The sequence below is a fragment of the Lissotriton vulgaris genome, chromosome 1_1, assembly GCF_964263255.1.
Source record: "Lissotriton vulgaris chromosome 1_1, aLisVul1.2, whole genome shotgun sequence".
NCBI classification, from domain to species: Eukaryota; Metazoa; Chordata; class Amphibia; order Caudata; family Salamandridae; genus Lissotriton; species Lissotriton vulgaris.
The window spans coordinates 586,598,556-586,623,585 of NC_141685.1; the positions used below are offsets into that span (position 1 = coordinate 586,598,556).

Consider the following 25,030-nt stretch of genomic DNA (forward strand, 5'->3'; position numbering starts at 1 on the left):
TGTAAGGAGGAAACTGAAAAAAAGCAGTGCAAAAGTGTAAGTAGTGATAGGATAAAATTGGATCAGGCTGAGTAGAGGTATCATTTTTTATATTTTCTCTCAGCTCCTCCAAGACTAAAATCAAGTGAAAAAAAGTGAAAAAAACAAACAGATTTAGCAAAATATCTGTTCAGCAAATAATGGTCGACATGTTTCTGCATGAGTGGATAAAGTGCCAATGCATTCGTCAGGACCTAGATGTTGCTACTGCTGTTAAATGAGTGAAAAAGTATAAAAGGGATTATATCACCTGCATTTCAGGTTGAGTACTCCACCACAATCGTATGTAACATCATGTAAAAAAAGAAAAAATGAAGAAACAGAAAGAGAATTGAAAACATTTCATAACACACTCAGATATAATGTATATGTCATTACTGAGATTTAATCAGATAATTTCCGTATATGTTTTAGTGTGTCGCCACTCACCCAATGTTTGTGGAGATAGCGCCTCACCTCACCTGGCTGCAGCTCAGGTAATGAGGAGCACAGCTCTGTTTGAAAAAAATATATATATATGTAAGCATTCCGTTGTAAATCTTTTCATGAACGTCATGATTGTGTAGTCAGGAACTATACTCGATAGATGATGTTGTTGATGAATACTATGTTCCCAAGAGAAACGCAAGACGTCCGTTTCATCGTGAGGGTAATAAAGTAGTTATCTACAGATTCGACAAACCGACATCGGCATAAGGGAAATAAATGCAGAAGTCTATTATGTATTTCCTATTTTTATTTTATTTTCACCAGACACCGATCTATTATGAGGTGTATATTTTTGATATATATCCGATTGACAGGACACCTTGATGTCAAAAGCAGAAATGCGATCCCTTTAAGTTTAAATAGCATGTGCCTTTCTAATCAATGACTGAAAAGGCGCGAAAGGAAATGCATAAGTGTCTAAATCTAAGAGATAAACAAACAGAATTGTGGCTAAAGTTGCCGAAGCGACAGGCTTTAAACGAGTCAGTTCCTGACAGTGTCAAGGCGAGAGACCGCTAGAGCAAACACAGTGTAACAAATACGGCTCAGGCGGCTTCACTCCTTACCTCTCCGTCGGTGTCTCCCGGCGTTCCTCTGCGCTAACTGGGGAGGCACCGAACGTCTCTAAATCGGCCTATTTGTTAGAACCACCCTTCCGAACACGTGACCGCAGCTAAGAATTCTGGGATTTAGAGTCCGGAACCAAAGATGTCATAATAAGGTCATTCATTAGCGAGTTAGATATTGGGGAACTCAAAGGATTTCTTAGATTTTACTTGCTTGATGCGGCATAATGTACATACAAATCGAGGGAAAACAGCACCAGCAGAGTCTCGGGCAAACTTAGAGAGTACGAATGCATATAAAGTTTGCAAACATACTATCATTCATTTTAGATGTTACATATCGGTGCTTTACTATATAGGGATAGTCTCAGAGAATGTAACCAGTGTGCAACGAGTTTCAGATGAACGTGATGTTATATAAGTCCATACTGGTTACCAGGACTTATGGGTATATTTTTTGAATATATCAGTAGGAACTAATGTAGCACTGATTAATCAATGGGTTATAGCAACATCCAAGGTATCGGCTCATTCAAACCCTCTTTGTCGCTATTAAGTTTGTAAACCCACTTTTGTTCCTTCTTGAATAAGAATTTGCTCACATCAGGGCAGTGGTCCGGAATCATGGGTTGTTCCAATACCGTCCAAGTGAAATCATTAGGACCATGGCCCGCTTCTAAAAAGTGTGATGTTAAGCGGGTTGCTTGTTTACGACAGCGCACAGTACTTTTATGTTCACAGATTCGGGTCTTTACTTTTCTTGTCGTCATGCCTACATACCTTTTGTGGCATGGGCATGCGATGAGATAAATGATGTTTTCACTGTTACAGTTCGTGAACTTCCGCTGTTGCCATGGTCTACTTGTACCGATATCTATGGTGGTGGACGGATAACATTTGTAAATACTTTCCATACTAAGTCAAATCAGGTCCAGAAGATTGTGAAAAAGCATTGGTATATTCTGAATACTGGCGGTGATAATTTGCCAATGCCACTTTTTGCATTTAAAAGAGGGCAGGATATAAGAGACCACCTTGTACAAACCAGACCAAAAAATAAAATCATAAGACAAGTTGGCACACTGTGGGATCTTCCCCCGGTAGAAGTTCATCACCCCTGTGGTACATGTTCTGTTTGTCCACAAACAACAAAGTCCACCACCATAGATATCGGTACAAGTAGACCATGGCAACAGCGGAAGTTCACGAACTGTAACAGTGAAAACATCATTTATCTCATCACATGCCCATGCCACAAAAGGTATGTTGGCATGACGACAAGAAAAGTAAAGACCCGAATCTGTGAACATAAAAGTAATGTGCGCTGTCGTAAACAAGCAACCCACTTAACATCACACTTTTTAGAAGCGGGCCATGGTCCTAATGATTTCACTTGGACGGTTTTGGAACAACTCATGATTCCGGACCACTGCCCTGATGTGAGCAAATTCTTATTCAAGAAGGAACAAAAGTGGGTTTACAAACTTAATAGCGACAAAGAGGGTTTGAATGAGCCTATACCTTGGATGTTGCTATAACCCATTGATTAATCAGTGCTACATTAGTTCCTACTGATATATTCATAAAATATACCCATAAGTCCTGGTAACCAGTATGGACTTATATAACATCACGTTCATCTGAAACTCTTTGCACACTGGTTACATTCTCTGAGACTATCCCTATATAGTTAAGCAACAATATGTAACATCTAAAATGAATGATAGTACTTTTGCAAACTTTATATGCATTCATACTCTCTAAGTTTGCCCGAGACTCTGCTGGTGCTGTTTTCCCTCGTTTTGTATGTACATTATGCTGCATCAAGCAAGTAAAATCTAAGAAATCCTTTGAGTTCCCCAATATCGAACGCGCTAATGAATGACCTTATTATGACATCTTTGGTTCCGGACTCTAAATCCCAGAATTCTTAGCTGCGGTCACGTGTTCGGAAGGGTGGTTCTAACAAATAGGCCGCTTTAGAGACGTTCGGTGCCTCCCCAGTTAGCGCAGAGAAACGCCGGAAGACACCGACGGAGAGGTAAGGAGTGAAGCCGCCTGAGCCGTATTTGTTACACTGTGTTTGCTCTAGCGGTCTCTCGCCTTGACACTGTCAGGAACTGACTCGTTTAAAGCCGGTCGCTTCGGCAACTTTAGCCACAATTCTGTTTGTTTATCTCTTAGATTTAGACACATATGCATTTCCTTTCGCGCCTTTTCAGTCATTGATTAGAAAGGCAGGATGCTGTTTAAACTTAAAGGGATCGCATTTCTGCTTTTTGACATCAAGGTGTCCTGTCAATCGGATATATATCAAAAACATACACCTCATAATAGATCGGTGTCTGGTGAAAATAAAATAAAAATAGGAAATACATAATAGACTTCTGCATTTATTTCCCTCACGCCGATATCGGTTTGTCGAATCTGTAGATAACTACTTTATTACCCTCAAGATGAAACTGACGTCTTGCGTTTCTCTTGGGAACAAAGTATTCATTAACAACATCATCTATCGAGTATAGTTCCCGACTACACGATCATGACGTTCATGAAAAGATTTACAACGGAATGCTTACATATATATATATTTTATTTTCAAACAGAGCGGTGCTCCTCATTACCTGAGCTGCAGCCAGTTGAGGTGAGGCGGTATCTCCACAAACATTGGGTGAGTGGGGACACACCAAAACATATACGGAAATTATCTGATTAAATCTCAGTAATGACATATACATTATATCTGAGTGTATTATGAAATGTTTTTAATTCTCTTTCTGTCTCTTTTCATTTTTTCTTTTTTGACATGACGTTACATAAGCTTGTGGTGGAGTACTCAACCTGAAATGCAGGTGATATAATCCCTTTTATACTTTTTCACTCATTTAACAGCAGTAGCAACATCTAGGTCCTGACGAATGCATTGGCACTTTATCCACTAATGCAGAAACATGTCGACCATTATTTGCTGAACAGATATTTTGCTAAATCTGTTTGTTTTTTCACTTTTTTTCCACTTGATTTTAGTCTTGGAGGAGCTGAGAGAAAATATTAAAAATTATACCTCTACTCAGCCTGATCCAATTTTATCCTATCACTACTTACACTTTTGCACTGCTCTTTTTCAGTTGCCTCCTTACATTTATTCTTCAACCTGCACCACCAATTAGCGGATACATGGGTTATAAGGTTCTCACAGTCTTCTTTATATTCTTTCGAATGAATGTACTGACTTCAGGGTAAGGAGAACCCACATGATGTAAAAAGTGTCGGAATAGATCAGCAAATGATGGGAAAATGTTACCTACTCTTGGGTTTGTTTTTCCCAGTTTGCATGACCACGTGTATTCCAATTGCACTACATGCAATAGATCACGTGGTGTCTTTTCACTTATAAAATACATTAAAAAATCTATTCTCTGTAATGTCATGGGTCTTTTATGAATTGAGCTTTTTCTCTTTTTCGCTGACTCCTAGATACTCTTTGTGTATAGATGTTATAGGTAGGGGCGTGTATCTAGTTTTGAGTCTTTAAACTGGCCCTTGGACCCCCTTTTCAAAGTAGTGTGTATTGTAGTTAATGCTAAACAACCCATATTGCCAACAAAATCTAAATCTATTGCTAATTTCCCAGATAAAAACTGCTTATCAACGTGCAGGGAGGCTTAGAGAAAGTGTGGGGGCACTATGTGCAGAGCAGAGATACACAAAGAACTGCTTGGGTTAGGTTTTCCTCTTCTGTTTGCAGTTATCGGCCCAGTTCAAGGTGTGACAACACACCGAGAAACAGGATGAGATTGGAGAGCGCCAGAAGCTCAAAAACATGGAACATAACATAACATTTCTGTGGCTGAGTCTCTTGAGAAACTAGTGCACCACTAAAGATCAAAGACAATCGGGACGCAGAGACAACTGGAGCATAAAAATACAGACAGAGACACACACCAGGCCTTTTAACAAATGGTGTTCCCATTAGTCTATCGCGATAGGGGCGCGCTCAGAAAGGCTTCTTTTTCTTCGGGGTGCTCGCCCTGTTGCTTATTGATACAGGCAGCCTCCCCCAAAGCAATCCGCCCCACAGCCAGACACGGAGCTTATGCATAGGAGATCAGAGCTTCAATCCTGCGTGTTCCCGTCTGCCTTATGTATTATGCATCAAGGGGGTTACCCGAGAAGACGGCCTTCTGCCTTGAGAAGGGCTCCGGTTTCAAGCGCCAGAGGAAGGAATTAAACACCAAAGCCACATAAATCTCTTCCAGTCGAGAGATGTTTAATGGCTCTTTTGTTTTAGGCAGCACTGGGAACAGTCTCCTCCCTGCCAGGGTCTCTCCTCTCGCTGCCGAGGCGTGATTGAACCTGTCAGCTGTTAACCTAGATACAGGAATTTAGATAAAAATAGTAAATAAATAAAAGGCCAACACTCTACATCCAATTGCCCATCTTTGGAGCCTTCTACGGGCATTCTTGTCATTTTCGGCCTAATTTGACATGGTTTTATTACGTAACACGTTTGCTTGAATAACAAGGCGAGGAGGGAAAGGAGGGGGCCACGCCCCCAACCACACAAACAGATGGCACACTGCAGGCAATTAAGTGCCAAGAAGTGGAGGAAAACTGTCGTTAGGCGCTGCTGCCTCAGGACTACAAGGAAGTTACCAGAGGAGCAACAGTCAATAGAAAGCAATAAAACAACAGCAATGCCAGATTTAAACTAATCGCAAGGGGCAGGAGAAATTACACGAGGTTGATGCCAACATACAGATTACTTTAAGTCTCGCTGAGACAGCACACGCAGCGCATGCGCTGCCAAACACGAGACCTGTGAAAGGATTAGGGAGAGGAGAGGAAAGGTCTAAGAACTTGGGTAGGTGCAAATCTGGAAAGCACCAGTGCTTAGGTTTTCCCATTTCTTTTTACTCCTTTGCAAAGTGATCTGAGTTCCACCCCTTCATGAGCAGAATGTTAGGCTTCTAGAAAATGGAGGTTGCATATATGCAAGTAAGCTTTACTAAACAATATTTTGGTTCAATTTTCCACCAACTTTGCTACTCTTACATTGATCATTGCCATTTTTTATAAGCTCTACAGCATTAGTTTTTCAAAATAAATTATTTTCTCTTTTTTCATTGTCAACATTCCTAAACTATAATCACGTCTACATTTATAGGAAAACCTACTGCCATGACCTACTTTCCATGTAAGGTCAACAAACACAATGTGGGTGTTTCTCAAATGTGTGCGACTATGCCTCCAGGAACCAGGTGTGGATTGGAGCTCCTGAATGAAGCAGATGTGAAAGCCATCTTATGTGTTCATCTGAATTCTGCACCTTTTGAATAAACACTGCTCTAACCCTTCAATTCAGCGCAAATTACCCAATTTAGAACATCAAATGACAACATAGTAAGACTGATGGATGGTCTACAGCACCCAAACTAGAAATGTATTGTGGAGGGTGGCAGTGAGGGGATACACAACAGTTATGCTAAAGCCTTTGAGCTCACAGAAGCGCTCTACAAGCTGTATTTAAAGCCAGAGCCTGGAAAACGCTAGCAATCCCTTATAAATAATTAAAAAAAATATGTGGGGATTTCAGTCCGCTTACTTCTTAAATCTGTGACAGATAGAAGATGAAGATATTTTGCAGACACAGAGTATACATTCATGCATAATTTATAAAACAGGCAACATGAATACATTTTGATCTACCCTACCTCTGATAGATTAAGGCAAGCATAATCGTAGCCATACCAGGGGACACCCATCACAAGCTTCTTAGGATCAACATTCATATGAAGATAGTCATCATAAGCTTGTAAAAAAGGAAGAAAAAATACGTGTATGACTTTATATAAAACCAACAATACTTATTAAAAACCAAAGATCAGATTTGTAACTGTACAGACATTGAATATATTAATTCATGTGGGCCTACATAAACATTCCTTTGTAACTGCAGGCCAGGCTACTCATTTGTATCATAATCTCCGACCAGTGGTTTCTTTGTCATATCCAAAGCCTCTGTAAAGATTCGGAGAAGGTCAAGGGAAGAAGGTTGAGGGGGCATGAAGAGCTCAGGTCCCAAGAACACTCCTGCTACCTCCACCCTATTTTAAAACAAGAAAAGGAGATCATTTTACTGTCCACGTAAAGGCGGAAATGGGTGGGTTGTTTATGAATAAGAGGTGCAAACCTATAACTTAGAACTATGATACAGATAAGCAATGTTTGCTTCTTCAGCATGTGATGCTCATTGTTTGTATCTGGTAGAGGACAAAAACTATGCAGTACCACGTTTTAAGAAAGGATTAAATAGGCACATCTGCACGCTCTCCTGGCAACAGATTATTTTTTGCTTGCATCCTTGTTTTCCTCCCCTTTTCAAGCTTCTCATACTTTCTTTATTTTTTCTTCCTCTTTCTTCAATTAGTTTTCTCCGTTGCATTGATTGCCCTCTTTCTTCTCTCACTTATTTCCCCCTTTATCTCGCCCTTTCATGCATTTTCTTTGTTCCCCCTTTTTCTTCTTTTCCTGCTCTGCTTCACCTTTCTTTGTCTTAATTTTCTACCCTCTTTACTTTTGTTTCTCTAATTTCGTCACACTTGCTTAGTTTCTTTCTCCTTTTAATCGTCACTTTCTTCCCTCTTTCATTGTGGTTGGCTTCTTTATTCCCCCTTCCCCTACTGCTCCATCAAGTTATGCTATTCTTTTACAGTGTCACATATGCGTGAGCGCCTCGATCTGGAGGCACTGGAGTCTATGATCTAAATTCGAAGAGCACATGAAGACCCTGTCAAAGGTTTGAGTGACCCTGTACTGCTAAAGTGCTTACACTAGATAGCCTAGTTAGAAGCACAGCAGCAGGAGTGGGTCAATCCACAATGCTCCTGCGTAGAAAATGGTTTCAACCAGTTTTGAAAGTTTTATGTTGCGCTTACAACATTCATTTCTTGTTTTTCTGTCCTTATAGAATTATCCATGGCTTGTGTAGGGCTCATCAGGCCTCTGTGACCAGAGATAAAAGCAACTGTACGGTTCGTTTTTTCCTTAGCACCTTGACTAAATGACTGTGTCAAAACATGGAGACAAAGAGAGAAGGCTGCTCTCAAGAGGGTGAAATCTTCTGTCAGGAACCTTTCTCACTAATAACAACAAAAGAGTGCCACAAGGTGTGCTAAACTTGGGAAAATAATTTGTGCTTCCCTAAAACTAGTTTATAGCTTGGAGTCAGACTAAATAAGAAGTGATAGTTAAATGGAAAAAGAAAAAACGTCTTCTTGAAAAGAACCCTCACTCTCCAACCTGGTGGTGACATGCTTCATCATTGGGTTCCCACTGGGGAGACCGGATGTCCCCACAGTGTGCTACAACACCTGATTTACAGCGGAGCAGGTTTTTGTGTTTTTTTGTGCAAAGTGATGAATTAGTGATAATATGAGTGTATTATTAAAAAAAAACAACTGTGCCCCATATACATTTTTAATAAAGGGCCAATCAGTGTCACTTAAAAAATGTGCCGGACAATGTAGAGTTTTTTATTCTGAAACTCTGTGTCCTTTGGTTGTTAGGTCAAAATGTTTCTGCTTTATCGAGCCTTCTTCGCTCAGCATTCGTCAGGACCAAAAAAAATGTATTATCCTCCGGTGCTATGTGCGCGCTAAGGCGCACCCACCCGTGGGGATATATGTGTAAAAAAAAAAAAAAACTTTTTTTATATAACTCACGGAATTAACCGTGGGGGCTCACCAGTCATCACCAGGGCCCAAATTAATAGCTGCTCGAGAACAGTGTTACATGGGCTCTCGCGGCAGGGGACAACTTCACGTCGCACTCATTTTATAAGTCGACGACTCCCGTGTGGGACCTATTTTCTGGCACATCCGCGGCCCGGAAAAAACCGCTCTCATGCACATTTTCTCTTCCTGGTTTGTCTCCACCCAGCTCATCTGGTCTTAGAATGGTACGATACCAATACACTTCTGTGCAATTTAAAATGTGATCGAAAAGGAAACTCTGTGCCTTGGTACTCCATAGGTTTCGTCTCGGGCACTATTCATGCATGCCCTAAACTGGAGGGGAGTATAGGCGGTAGCAGGAGTTTAACCATGGGAGACCCCTATGTGACATCCAGGTTATCAACGCAGCACCAATCAATCCTTGTGACAGAAGAGAAAATAAATTATATGATTTGTAACAAAATGTTCTGATCTATAAACTCTTTGCCGATTCAGCAAGGAATGTGCGAAACTTTACAAAAGCAAAGATTTGGGAAACTTCAAATGTTTGCCCTTTATGCAGTTTCCAACGTTTCCTGGATTACGTTTACCTGTGTAAAGATTTTCTCTGCATTATTAGATAATATCATGCAAATCAAAATAGCATGCCATCTAATCAAACCTAGCTAAAGGTCTGCAGAAGTTATTTCTGCAAATGTGCTTTTTGCGTAACTTTCATATGCAGAATGGTATTATGCAACAGAAGAACACTGTTTTCTGTGATTTACATCATTCGCAAAATCATTTTAAGTATAGAATAATGCTGAGCGACTCAGACGTATATCAAGAAACAGTGGTGGCATTGGAAATAATACGACAATAACATGGATACTTACAATAATAGTATTTGTTCAGCACAATGGCAATATTTCGATAGAAGATGTGCAAACTTAGAAAAAGCACTCAGGAAGCCCAGCGGGTAAAATGCATTATAATTTATATAGAAAAATCAAGTAAAAATAAATAGGAAGTGTGCGATGTCCCAAGTGAAAAGCAGAACCTATGTACACAGGTGACTGGTTGTGACATAAATGAAGGTTTCAAAAATACAAAAGAACAAAAAGCGACCATCTAATCAATTTGTAATAATCATTCACACCTCCTGTGACAATAACGGAGGATGACGTTTCGACCTATGAAATATGAGGTCTCATCAAGACCCAAGATAGAGGGACACCTGGGTTTATATTTGTATTCTGTCAGATTGGTGGTGTGAGCACACGAAAGAAAGTGACTCAGTGAAGTAGAGGAGAAAATTACATACATAGGGCCCAGCCGGACACCCTATAAGTGGGGAGGGGAGGGATCGGAGAGTCTGGAACGCGTATGTTCAATTATACATCGGTGCTGAAAAATGAATTAACCAAAAAATCATTTTCGGTATGTATTTCGCAAGTGGAGTTTTACGATGTGGCAGGTCAGCGAAGTCAGGAGTCCTCAGGACACTGAATGTCTGCATGGCATTGGTAGATACCAAAGCCGCTGGGAGGAGAACAGCATCCGTCTCTGTTCAGGATTAGTAACTTCGAAACGCCGTCGATACGCTTGTAAAGTGAACCATTGTACTCACCCTCCGTTATTATATACCATTATTATAAGTATCAATGTGATTGTCCTATTTTTTCCACAGGTACCACTTTTTCATGATTTACACTATGTACCCTGGTTCCTTGAGAGTAGGGTGGTTCTTGTCTCCTTTGAGTGCGACTAAGATGGTCACAAAACATTTCCAAAGTTTTCCATATAACTTTGCAAAGGTGGGAAAAAAAGATAACCTCACAACTGCACACGCCACTTTCTGCTCCTACATGAAGAGTTTCAGCCTGTTAAAGTACTTACATTTTGAAAACAGTAAATAATAATGCAGGGGCTCAAGGTTTTTCTTATGAGTCCACCACCAGATTCGCAGAATGAGCTGTAGAAGACCAATTCTGCCTAATCTAGATTGCACCCAGTACTGCTTTTTTCTACCACCATGCTCTTTTTGTCTCCTAATCTCACCATTCTTTTTTTTATATATATTGTCTTCCTTTGACAATACTTTCCTATCTTTCTCTTTTCCCTTATTTCTCATGCTCAAAATTTGACCATGAAAAAGGAGGCCTGGCCTCCAAAAAGGAGTGCAATGTAGCCAGTGATACCGATATAGGCAGGGTTTGTTACCTAATGCTTACCAACTAGTGTTTGATTGTAAGGGGCGTTGGCTCCTGCAATACAGTCTGTCCAAATTTGAGACTGCTCATCATAAGACATGACAAACAGGAAATCGCTGACCTCTGCTATACCACTGTAGTTGTAACATCTTAGGTCAATGCACTTCGGAGACCAGGCCACATCAAAAGTAACCTAGGAAAACAAAACAAAGATTATTCTGTTTAAGAAAAAAAAATGTAATTGGTAAATGGGAAACATTTACATCGATTTTTTTGTCTCCCATCCACTGTTTTGGTCTGAAGACTTGTCCTTCGAGAAGAATGATGCGGTGACATACGTTACTCAACACAAACTTAATTGTAAGAGTTTAAACAGGTTTCAATTTGTGTGTTAAACTAAATTATTCTGCACTTCTGATAGAGCTCCCACAATTACCACATGAGATCATGGTGCTTGGACAGCCTTCCTCTGCCAGCATAGCCTGCTGGAAAGTCGGAAGCTCGATGACATTTGGAGAAAAAGCATCGCACACCGATTTTAATGGGAAATGGGGAAATCTATTATTCCACTTAATCTTTCTCCAGCCTTTTATAGTAATTAGACCATTTAAACTTTTCAGAATTTTATTTGGCCATTACATTCCTTATTCTTTGAATCATATTCATTCTTGCACATTCCAGTACTTCACCAATGTTAAGTCTTGGGTTCAGCTCACTCCACCCATAGGTGAGTCAAGGATACCAAGTTTGCATTTGTGGAATCCCTCAGCATCTTTTTTCTCGTGCAAGATTAATCCTTTCTCTCTCCTTTGAAATTTTTAGAAGAATGGGCTACACTTACGAACTGCGACTCTTACATTTTGTAGCCTGCTAAACCAATTACTCCTTAAAGTATTTTAGCACTTGTATCAATACAATATTTGTAATTTGTCCCTTTTTAGAAACACGAATAAGAAGTTGAGAAAGCTTAATTTTTACCATTTGGTATCCAGAGAACTTTGCAAAAATCCGCACAACATACTTGTAGTTTATATGGTACTGCTAACCCTGAGAACTCTTTCTAGTGAGCTAACCAAGACAATATGCATGCGGAAGACCTAATAGGGATTCAACAAGTACTTTCAGTAGCCCTATAGGCTACAACTAGAAGTCTAAAACCAATAATGCATTTTACTCATGCAGAGATTTCACCTCACCTGTGATCCCACAATTTCCCTGTGAAAGGCTTCTGCTGTTTCTTGGACTAGAGCAGTTAGCGCATAGTACTCCAGCGATGAAGTATTCACTGCTTGTTCAATGTCGAGATTTATTCCATCCATGTACTGCTTCTTAGCCAGATCCAGCTTTTGGGATATCCATGCAGCTCTTTTCTTTGGGTCAATCACATCAGTCAATGGGACATCGCCTAGAGAAGGAGCCAACTGCAGTCAATCATTTATTTCAAAATACAAGCATTCATACAGAAAAAGGTGCTTTATTTGTCAGAATATGACAAAAACGAAATACAGAAATCTGTGCAAATACTTTTTGTTGTTGTTTGTTTTATATAGCGCAAACTAGACCAGAGACATCAGGTATCAGAGCGCTTTACATGAGAACCAGTTTTGTTACATGAGGACATGTTCATTTTTGTTAGGCACAGGAAGATTGAGTGATTTTCCCAGAATCACAGGATGTCGAGCGTCGTTGCAGAGACCCGAACTGGGTTGTCCAAATTCAAGGTCGACCACTCGAGCTGTAAGGCTACTTCCTCTCCCCTTAAAAAACGAAACTAATTAAATACTAAAAAAAATGCGCAATATAGAACACAATATCATTTAGGTTTACTAGATCAACTTTATTAATGGGTACTCCGTCTAAAGAAGGACTCTTCTAATATTGCACACATTTGGTTGTTGAAATAGGAGCATCCCATTAGAATCGTTGCATGTATCGTTTCCTGAGCCACACAATCATCCAGCAGTTTTAATATGAAAACTGGAGCAAAGGTATTAATTTTTTCCACAGAGTTAAAAAAGACCTGATGTGAAGTAATCTATCAAAAGCAGGACCACCACCTTAAATGGGTGGGAAAACTAGAGCGGTTACACTATTAATTTCTTAGTCACAACTCGAGTCATTCAGGCATGCTACTAATAAAAACTGCCATCCTCACAGGAATTCTCTGGTCATGTCCAGTACTTTTGCACATGGATGGACCTCACACTGACTGATTGGTCCAATTAGTTAAGACCGGGTACAGTAACTGACAAAAGGCAATATCCTGGGTGCATTATTTTAGTCTTACAAATTCAAGTTTTTTACCACCCCTCTGTCTGGCAGTGGTGCAGTAAGGAGAGTAATCTTCGTTTGGGTGGGGTCACTGAGAGACTGCATTTAATTTTTAAGGTTGTAGACGCGCATTATGATTCAGTACGGGGATCTTCAATTTTGTGCATGTACTGTGAGGTTTCTTGGAGCACTGTAGACTATGCTTGACCATTTTAAATACGTAATGGGCATATGCAGCTATATAAGAATATTTTAGGCCACCTATGCACTAAGAAGGCAACAATGACCACGTGTGCCAGTCCCACAACATAGGAGGCCAAATCTGTCTCGGGAACACTCTAAAAGTAAGCCCCTCATTTAACTTCTGGCCCATTTACAGATTTACCAAAGAGTATATCACGTTGTGCATGTGTCATCTCACTTAACCCTGGGTGGGCTACCAAGTCAGATCCAAAATTAAAGCATACATTGCAAAAGGGATCCCTTTTGACCTCAGAAAGGGCTTAACATCACCAGATGAATTTAGCATAGAAGGTCAAGCAGTTTTCCCAATTGTGATGATGGCTGCCAAAGGGCTTGAACGAGCACATATTTCCTCCTCCAAAACATAGAACCCAGGAACAAAAAAGTAAATTCCATCTCTATTAGATTAGAATTACCCCTACCCGGGGGATCCTCCCATATGTGACGTTCCTTGACCCTTAATTACCTGGTGCAGTTTCTAGGAACTGTGTACATCAATTGGACCTACTGATCTAAAGAAGAGTACCTTGGGTAGTCTGCCACCACCACTGAGGGGGAAATAGACACACACCTCTCTCTCTCATTTAAATGGTGGCTGTAAGAAAAGGGATTATTAGATGGTAGTCCGCTACAAGTAATAATGACATTATTCTTAGGTTTTCCCAATTGTGATGGTGGCTGCCAAAGGGCTTGAACCAGCACTGATTTCGTTCTCCAAAACATAGAACCCAGGAACAAAAAAGTAAAGTCCATCTCTATTAGACTAGAAATACCCCTACCCTGGGGATCCTCCAATATGTGACGTTCCTTGACCCTTAATTACCTGGTGCAGTTTCTAGGAACTGTGGACATCAATTGGACCTACTTATCTAAAGAAGAGTACCTTGGGTAGTCTGCCACCACCACTGAGGGGAAAATAGACACACCTCTCTCTCTTATTTAAATTATGGCTGTAAGAAAAGGGATCATCACATGGTAGTTCGCCACAAGTAATGACAATAATTCTTAGGTCTAGTAAAGGTTTCAGTAATTTAAACCCGAGCTCTACACCCTGGTTCCGATGGCACCAAGCAGACACGCTTAACTAAATAAAATGTGTAAAGCAGCAAAACAGTTAAAAAGAACACACGCACAACACAATAAAAATCTCACTTCAAATAAAAAATACAGGGAATAATTTTATGAACAAAATGACAACAAAACAAAAACAATCTGATAAGGAGAACCAGTGATATGCATTTTTAAAGTTTTAAATGAGACGAGCGCCCAAAACTTTTAAGCTCCAACCACAGTCATCTGGTTGCACTTGACTGGTACTTGGGTGCGATTTAAGGCCTACCATGATGGAGCGAGGAGCAGATACAGAAATCAGGTTCATCCCTTTAGGAGGTTTTACCTTGTGACCAAGGGGCTGATTACGAGTTTGGCGGACCATGGGACCGCGAAACCCGCGTTGGAGGTCGGGGACGGCCACACCAGCAGTCCGACTACCGCATTAGAAGTACAGGAGCCGGACCTCCAGAAAACCGATGCAACTGCCAGGGATCCGTGATCCCTGGCCGTGGAGCTGCGGTCTAGGAAAGCAATATGCTTGTTGGTGCCCCTGCAGCACCGCCAAGCAAATTACCAGTTTCCCCACTATCAGCTTTTTAATGTGGTGAGCCCGCCATGAAAATGCTGGTGGTGGGGAAACAAAGGGGGCTCTACAGGGCCCTCTATGCCTCTGTGCATGGGGATGCATGAAGTGGGGCACATGTTGTGCCCCCCTTTACTGCACAGCATGGACTACAAAGTCCATGCCTTACAGGAACGGCCTTTGACGATCCCACTGCGGTACCTTTCTTATAGGCATGGCCATGGGATGGCTGCCGTCTGCCAGCCAGACCACATGACAACTCGTAATCTGTTGGGTGGTGGTCAGCTTTGGTGGTGGCAGGGCAGCCAGCTCCCACTCCGCCAAAGTTGTAATCAGGCCCTTAGTACCTGAAATAGAAGTCAAAAATCCTCATTGGGGCAAGGCAGCAGGCTGTGGCTGAGATCTCCATGAGACCGGATAGCCTTCAGACAGGTCTGGGGGAAGCCTTTAAGTTTTTGCAGGAAAGCTTAGAGTGGGAGAAATTCCAAATTCGAACCTTGACCCAGTGAAGATTTCTAAATTCAGACGTAGGCACTATTTCGAAGCTCATATTCTTCCAGTGGGGAAAGGTTGCACGCTGTAGGCAAACAGGGCTCCAAAAGGCAGGATATCCTCTCTGTGACATCCCGCTGAAACAGATTAGCTAGTGTGGAAAAGCTCTGAGCGAGTGCAAACTGAATCTTTTACGCAGTGGCAACCCACCCTAGTCGGAGTGACTCTGCAGGTTTGTCCCGGTCCTCCAAAAACCTTTGGAGCCAAAAACTTTAAAGTCCAAGGTATTTCAGGATGTTGGAACTTGTCAGCTGGGCTCTTCTGGACAAAAGCTTCAAGTATATTGTTTGTCCCTGTAGATTAACAGGAGGACAGCCAGCTGACCCTTGGAGTCGGCTTCTTTGTCCTGAGTACAAGTGGGGGCAGGTCAATCTGTTCAGGTCTCCTCACAGGTCTCAAAAGGATGTGCAGTCCTTATTATGTCTGCCACAGATCCAGCAGTATCCTGAAGAGGGTGACTAGGGAGTGCCACATGTATGCCTGGCACTAACCTGTGCATGGGGGGACTCCTGGCCTCTCACCAACCAATAGGGAAAGACTGCCTAAGGGTAACCCTACCAAATTTTGCAGCGGTTCCTATGTATATTACTGCAATCCCACAGTGTCCCCCTCTACCTAAATCCAACATGGCAGAACCTTTCTTCCCCTGTGCAAAGCTCCAGTGCCCGCCACTGAGCTATGGCCAGGGAAATTAGCAACCCCCCCCATGGTATCTCATAACCAGTTCTGCGGACAGCTCCTCTCCCACTGGGATACGTGTCTGGCTGCCTAGAGGGACAAAGGATCAGGCAGGCCGAGGTGTTAGCTACAACTGCCTGTGACAAGTTAGGCCTAATGGAACTTTATTTAGTTTCTGGGAACATCCCAGAGGGTCACCCTCTCAGAGGTACAGAACACCTCCCCACACCAAGACCTTTATCTCAGCTCTGTGAAACCCAGAAAACGGTCCTAGGATGCTTGTTTCCGGTCCAGGGAGGACCTGGCTTGACAGTTCAGGCTGGACTGTTCCCATGAGGCATAGGGTCAAGACTGATTTGCATATGGCCAGGTCTAAACTGGGGTGGCATGGTGAGCAAAAGAATGATGGATTTAACCCAAATCTCTTGACTGGGGGTGAATGTTTTGATTTGTTCTGCATTCCGTCCATCACTAGTGGCATTTAGCTTCAGGTCCTGGGTACACTTTGTACCATATACTAGAGTGTTGTAGGTAAGTTAAATATGTCAATTAGGAGTAAAGCCAATTTCATCGTGTTTTAGGAGTCAGAGCACATACACTGGGAACTGGACAGCAGTATCCAAAAACCAGGAATAAAATCTCAAAAAAAGTAGAGGTGCCCATACAAACGAGAGACTTCACTGCCGTGGCCATGGTGTCAGACTGGGGGACAGAAAGACAGAGGTAAAGACACAATCACAAAGGTGAAATTCTGGTTGGAGGAGCGGCCTCTGCCATCAATCTATCAGCAGTGAAGTGCATGTTTTCTCTAGGTGAGTGCCTCAGATGGAACTACCATAGTCTCAACAGGAGCAGATCTGATTTGAAGATGCGCCCACACCTACCCATATAAATTTCTTTGCTGCGGGCAAAAGTCTTTGCAATAGGCCATAGCCTAAGTAATGGACAGCTACCACACAAATATCGAGGAGGAAGTGAGTGGAAGTCGATTCACCAGCGGCACTGCTGCTGTTCGGTTATCCCTGGAGTTCAGATATAACATGTAAGGATATGCCATTAAGAGCTTGGATGGTTTAGTCAGTTGCTCTAATTTTTTTTAAATCTAATGTAAATCCTTTTTATTACCAATGGCTTTAATAGTTAGCGTGCAAAAAGGGCCGCTCTAGGGACCAGATGTACAAAGGTTTTTTGGGGGCGCAAATGAGTTTTAGACCAGTGTACGCCCGCAAAAAAACAGTGGCCCATGTACTAATCCTATTTTGTGAGTCGCAAATCAATTTGCGACTCGCAAAATAGAATTAGCGACTCGCTATTAGGAAAGGGCGCTCCAAGGGCGTCCCTTCCTAAAAGCGACTACTTAAGCTATGTAAGAATGTTTAGCGACCTCAATTGCGGTTGCAAAACACTCACAGTTTACCACCCTTCTCAGAAGGGTGGTAAAGCACTTACAAATGGGAAAGGGTCCCCAGGGGACCGCTTCCCTTTGTGAATAAATGCGCAAATAATTTTTAAGGGCAGGCAGTGGTCCTACGGAAAATTAAATTGAAAAGTTTCATTTTTATTTTTTAAATGCATCCCATTCTCCTTTAAGGACACCGGGCTGCATTAACCAAAAAACTGCTTCATTTAACCCCTTCACTGCGGGGGCTATTCCGCCGCGGTGCTAAGGGGGCGGGGTGAAAGAGTAGCAGGCGCATGCTGGTGACGGAACCGCTCCGTCACCAGCGCCGGTTGCGCTGTGCTTATGACGGAGTGGTTCCGTCATGGCCCCGCCTGCTCAATAGAACGCTCAGCGCAGGCGTGGAATTCGCGGCGCGCATGAGCGGTGGGCGGGCCTTGACGGAACCGCTCCGTCATCATCACAGCGCCACCGCAGCTGATGACGGAGCGGTTCCGTCATCAGCATACAAGGGGTTAAAAGCATTCCCAGACAGGGAGGTCTGCTGACCCCAGCAGGCCATCATCCCTGGGAGGGCCAGTCAATCCCAATGTTGCGACAGCCTCATTAATATGCATGAGGCATGCAATTTGCGACCCCATTGGGAATCGCTAACAGTGTCTCAGACACTGTAGTGCATCCCAATTAGCGAGTCACAATTGCGAAGCAATTTGCGAATCGCTAATTGGGGGGTCGTAAATCTGGCCCTTGTATTCTCCTTTATGTGGAGCTATGCACTAGTCTTCTATGACTATTGATCACTCTTCACTAGTGCACTGCTGAATAACCCATTTGCCTAAGACTCCTAAAACTTTTTCCAGAAAGGAAGTGTTTAAGTTTAATTAAACAGAAGGTTTTCACACAAAACAAGAATTGGCAATGCCACTAGTTTTGGCTTATAACGTTGAATGGTAATGTGAAGCATTTGAAGTAATAGCATTGGAATGGATATGTATTTGTGTGGAGGCAAAGAACTGAATGAACTGTTGAATTATATTGATGAGGTTGTGTTTCTTTAGCCTCCTAGTTTTGTGATGCTTGGTTTCTCTCAGAACACCATTGGGGAGGTAGGTTTTAGGGCAAGGACTGTAGTTCTCAGTTCCGTAAATTGTCTCTGTTGCAATGATTTGTTGGTGACTGAATGTCAAGGGAAGGGCGTAAACCCACTATTTTACTCGCCTCCGGGGGGTTTTTTCTTTGCATTATCACATACTGATGGGTGTTGAATAAGCTAACCAGACAAGTTAGTTTCAAGTCAGGGCACAGCCTTTATTTGGGTGGAAAATCTCACCATCTGATTGAACTTTTAAGTTGTCTGCATGTCACGCCAGGAGGCGCTTAAAAGCAACGCAGGTCTCCCGCAGCGCGGTACTCGCGCGGGCGTGCCTGGGTGCTACCCGTCCCCGTCAGAGACTTGACTGGGCCATCTCCCTTTCATCTGGTAATCGATGACAGCAATCCCCCTTAGGTGAGCTAAGGATATTTTCTTTTCATACCCAATAGACTTGTGTGTTAAAAGTGACTATGGGGAAGCGAGTGGGACAACTGGTATCCAGACCTGATGCAACAAGCATTGATAGCATGTTGAAAAGAGAAGTCAGTATTGTTAGCAATGAAATTGAACTGACTTAGAGGCGTCTCTCTCTTGGCCTAGGGTTACCACTCCAACCCCTGATCTCGACAGTTGAAGCTAGTAATTCTAATATGAGTGACTCTGACATTCCAACTTCTGCTTGTGAGGAATCTAGAGGTGTTATCATAACCAATGCCCCTGTATCAGATATTCTAACAACCACTGTTGCATCCATTGGGTCAAAACGTAAGAGGAAGCCAGCTAAGACAGTAAGTGCCAAGAGGAAGCAACCAATCCGTCCGTGTTCTACTCGCACAACATTGAACTCTTGGATCCGCCCATCTTCTAACCTCACAACAGTTGCGGCTCAGGTGCACGCTCCAGATACTAACCCCCTCTACTGTTCTATTGGAACTCAGACTGACTAACCAGTTCCTTACTATCAGTAATAGCAGTAGTAGTAGCGAAGTGGCTAGGAGTTATATTATGGATGCCATCACTGTTTATGTTAAGTGCGTTCTTGATAGTTTTCTTGCCTCTCTGAGGGATCGCCTCCTGTTGTGTCTCCCGTCCAGCCTATGTCCCAACCTACGATCCCTAATATTGTCCCCTTAGTAGATCCAAACACGTCTGAATCTATTGGTGCAGACAGGCCAACCATGTTAATTTTGCCTCCTAATAACGTTTGAACTCGTCAACAGACTCCAAATGATCCAACTAATTTGAATCCAGGCGCCAATGATTGTGTTATGTGCAATAAAATTCACTTGTGCTTTGAAACAGGGGGCATTAGAGGGGCAAATGTTAATATAGTGAGGGATGACAAACACAATCTCTGATGGAAACCTGATAAACACCACGTCACCGATTAGTATTCCTCCTGCGGCTCCACTTAATAGCAATGGTGTGGATAACATACCACGAGAGGGCGCTATTGATCCTATTTGTCTGCCATATTCCAGGTGCAATAGGGAGGTATTAAATCTACCCCAGAGGCATGTCCCAATGTTGTAGTTTTAGCAGGTGTCCCCCCCTTTAAGATCTGATCAGACAGAATCATGGGAACAACTATGTTGCAAGAGTGTAGACTGGCTGTCCAAACACAAAAGATTTAGGACATCACTAATTGAGAACATCATCATGGTACGGAGATTGGGATGGCTGGGCATATCCCCAAAATCCATCAAGGGGGACTGTATAGTCATTAATTTTCGCAGGCCATCAGTGGCAAAAGCTATATTATCGCCACAGACGGAGCGGGCTGATCTTACCACAAGTATTTGGGTCCTGCCATTGGGCTATTTTTATAAGCCCACATTAGAGGCACCCCCGCTCTAACATGCCTTATCCTCTCCCAACCCTCAATAGATTTATGCCCCTATCAGGTTTGGATTGCCAAGATTGACTGCCCATTCCTTCGACGAATCAAGTACCAACTGAGGTAGTAGAACCAGTATCCCACCGAACTTGCTCCCATCCCCGTAAACCCGACATTCCGACTGCAATGAATGTAGATTCGTCACTTAAAATATTGAACAGGAATATCGCGGGTTTGGCATCTAAATTAAACTTACCAGACTGTCAGGAGTTAATCAACAACCAAGATATTGTAATGCTCCAAGAGACCTAGCAACACGGGAGTTGTTTATGGAGGGGTTTGAATGTTTTAATATCCTATCACCTATCCCGGAATCAGGTAGGCCTGCTGGTGGCCTCTCAACATGGATCAATATTAGGGCAGGGGGTTGTGCTATAGCCCGTGTACTAACAGCGATACATTTCAGGTTACCGTTTATACACGGGGGATCTCACTTTATTTGATTAACTTTTATAATGACGATTTTAAAACCGTTCCTAACATGAACTTTATCAAGTTGTTTAATTTTATTTCTAAATTACAAACTGTTAATTGTGACACCAAAGCCAAGGGTATATGTCTAGGCGGTGACTTCAATGTTAAAATTCCAAAGGGTATCTACTCAGCCATCCAATCTACTAATACGGGTCTGTTGTGTCATAGAGGAGACCAGCTAGGGAATCTCCTAAGCTCCAATAACTTCTTAGATGCTATGGAGTTCGCAGCTTTGCCCTCCAGGGATGGTTGCATAGAACCAACCTATAGAGGAAGGGGTTCATCCTCTATTATCGACTACATTTTTATCACTGCCCTTTTAGAAAATTACGCGTTAAAGGCAGAGGTAATCCCCACTGTTCAGGGGGACCATAATCTGATTAACCTGATCCTGAGCTTTACACACAGACCAATTTATGACCATGCGCATGGTGCTAGCAACTTTACACCCACTACTGATAGTCTTCGACTGGTGTGGCGCAGTGTAGATAATAAAGTAGTATTTGAAAGGATGGCAAGATCTTACCCTGATTTGATCAATATTTGTCTGACATTTAGAGAGTGTAACTCGGAGGTTGTTGGTGCCTTCTCAGAGCTTTGCATCGGTATTAAATCCTTTTTGTCGAAGCCCAACAAGAAAACTAACTTAGACTCAGGTTGTTTAATGCCGATTGCTCCGCAGCTAACCGAGCCCTTCAGAAGGCGCTTACAAGCAAACCGAGAGATAGCCCCTGATTACATCGCTTAGGAGGAGTTACAAGAGAGGTATCACAGCTAGAAAAGAGGAGATTATTAAAGACCACTGGGATAATCTTGTTCGGGCAAACACCTTAGAAAATAGCAAGGATTTTTGGCAGGCCCTTAAAGGCATGAGATCTCTGGGAAACTCAATGTTGTCAATTAGTTGTAATATCTCCAGTGAGTCCTGGGAGGATCACTTTAGTAAGGTCTACGCTGCCCCGGACCCCTGTTTCGCCATTGAAGAGAATACTCCAATTACCGGGATCCGGATTGAACTATCGGAGGTCAAGGAGGCAATTACTCAGAGTCTAGGATGTAAAGCACCTGAGCCCAACGGCCTTCCTATTGACCTTATTAAAAGTTACCCTGACTTTTCGGCGCCACTATTTTGAAATGTTTTTAATAATCTAGCTCCCCTATACCTCATATCTGGTCCTCCAGTATGACAGTACCAATTTTTAAGAAGGGGGACCGGTTGAATCAGAGTTGCTACAGGCCGATCTCCCTGATCGACAATACCTTGAAAATTTTAGGGCGGGTACTACATAACAAGATTAAGTCGTGGGTTGAAGAATGCCAGGTTTTACACCCATGTCAGCTGGGGTTTAGGAGCAAAGTTGGCACTGTGGAACAATGCCTTAACCTCAATCTGATTATTAGCAAGTATAATATAGCCAAGAAAACACCTGTATATCTGGCATTCATGGATCTTACGTCGACCTTCGACTTTGTCAATAGATCCCGGCTGTGGTCAACTCTTTTAGATTATGGATTGGAGGAGTCACTGGTCTCTTTTTGTAGCTTATTTGCATTAAGATCTACACACCCAGGTACGCATTAGTAAGGACGGTGAGGTCTCCAAAGCCACTGAAGTCGGTAGGGGGGTCAGGCAGGGTTGTGTCCTGGCCCCCCCCCCCCTTCTATTCATTTTATACATTAATGATTTAAATAAGTCTTTAGCAACTTTAACCCAGGATGTTCCACTTATTAATGGCAATAAAATCCCTGCATTGTTATATGCTGACGATGCAGTATTGATGGGGCGCACTCCAAAAGCTCTCCGCATTCTGGTCCATGGCTTTGTAGAGTTCATGGCAGCCCTAGACTTATGCACCAATTAAAAAAAATCTTTTTTAAAGGCGTATGGGTCTAAGAAGTATTTTAATTCATTGATAGTCCTAAATTCTAACTGATTACTGAGCACTCACACTTTCCCATACCATGGTTTGCTATTCGCATCCAATGAGTTGAGGACTGACCATGTGGCCTATTGCAGGAGGAAGTTTACAAACTCTATTAATACCATACTTGGGCTTCCTAAGCCAAGGAATGTAGAGGTGGTGTCCCCCACTGTTAAGATCTACAGACTTCAATGTATACCAGTCGCAACCTATGGTGCGGAGGTCTGGCGGTACACGAACAGTGTTTGCATCCAGGGTGAAGAGAACAGATTTTATCGTAAAAACCTGGGTGCACACATCTACTCATCCAAGTACGCAAGTCATTGTGAACTTAACCTCCCCTTAACCTCCCAAAGAAGATTACGTTAAGGCTCGCCAAGCCCTATTTTGGTTGAGAATTTGGAAAAATCCTGCAGCCTTGTTGACAAGAGAGATAATTTTAGATTGTTTGAAATGCGACATGGGATGGATATACCATGGTTGGCCGCGGTTCACAAAAGTTTAGCTAGCGTGAACCTGGAATGTGTATTTTTAAATCCTTCAGACCTTTGCTCTATCAGCAGTAAATCCCTTCAAAAGACCCTTTACACATCGTATAAAAATGCAAGACTAGCTACAGAATGTAAAAAAACTTCAGTGGACAGATACATGCAAATTGAGAATGTCACTCCCGCGGTTTCTAGATATTTGTTAAAACCAATTGGTCGCTGGGAAAGGGGCTTACTTTTTCAGCTAAGGACTGACACTATGAAATATATGTTTTAATTTCCCATGGGTTTTATTACCAACCTCGATCTTCTACCCTGTCCCTGTAACAATCAACACAAAAAATCAATGCTGCGATTGGCTATAAGGCAGCATACGGGATGGTGCTAGCTCTAAATGATGATGAACTAACCATTCGGGTTAGTTCTTTTTGAAAGCAGCGGTGCGTACCCGTAACTCTATGCACCCCTGCTAAATCACATGCACTTTATTCTATGTTTTTCAGCTGGATGTTTTTATTGATCGTCCAACTATGAATTATGTACTGTATTACTGAAGCCTAGCTTAACCCTAATGAATGTTTTTAACAATTTTTCTAGTTTGTACTTTTATGGATATGTTTGTGTCCGAATAAAGTTCACATTGATTGATTGATTGATAATAAAAAGGCAAATTAACAGTTATTTAATCTGGGATGCAGTTTGAAAAGAAATGGGGATAGATGGAAGGTTTATTGCCTATGGGGACCAGCATACAGTTCTAAAGTCAACATGTCACTCAGATAGAAATGTTTTTATTCTATTTCGTATTCTCCTCTTAATCATCCTACTGATCGGTGGTAGAACCTTGTTTGTAATACTGTTTTGAGTTCAAATTAAATGCATAAATTGAGTGTCTTCAAACCCACCTTCAGCCTGATTTTCAACCATTAAAGCTGTAAAATATCAAGATTTCGACAGTTTTTCAAAGGCACTGGCATTAAGGACTAAACCCACAGTAATGGAGCAGTCACAAACCTTTCAGTACCACCCTTGCTCCTTTGGAATGAGCATAGCAAAGGAGCTCCGGGTCATACTTTCCAAATGCTGCAACAGTTGTGACCTGAGTCCAGTCATAAAACTTCCAGCTCTTCCCACCAACGTCGAACACGTACACCTGATGAAACAGAACGAAAAGATTTAAAAAAAAAAAGCGACCATCAACCACATCCCATTCATAAGTAGCAATGGATCAAACACGTACCGCATCAACAAGAGAATTATATATTGGTACGAGGTTTTGACATTGTGATAGGTGAGAACAAAAGAAGGCTCTGTAATTTATTGCTGAGTTAGTGATCCATTTCATCCATCATGTA

At 42.2% G+C, this 25,030-nt stretch overlaps 1 protein-coding gene across 1 annotated transcript in view; it reads right to left on the reverse strand.

Annotated features, from left to right (window-relative positions):
* The window catches only part of CTBS (chitobiase), a 107,762-nt gene that overhangs the window by 33,313 nt on the left and 49,419 nt on the right, over positions 1-25,030 (reverse strand). Inside the window, exons 2-5 of the mRNA XM_086953981.1 lie at positions 24,690-24,828; positions 12,219-12,427; positions 11,044-11,215; positions 6,809-6,906 (exon numbers count right to left, since the gene is read on the reverse strand). Of these exons, the coding sequence (XP_086810107.1) occupies positions 6,809-6,906; positions 11,044-11,215; positions 12,219-12,427; positions 24,690-24,828 (618 nt within the window). The remainder of the gene's footprint in view (positions 1-6,808; positions 6,907-11,043; positions 11,216-12,218; positions 12,428-24,689; positions 24,829-25,030) is intronic.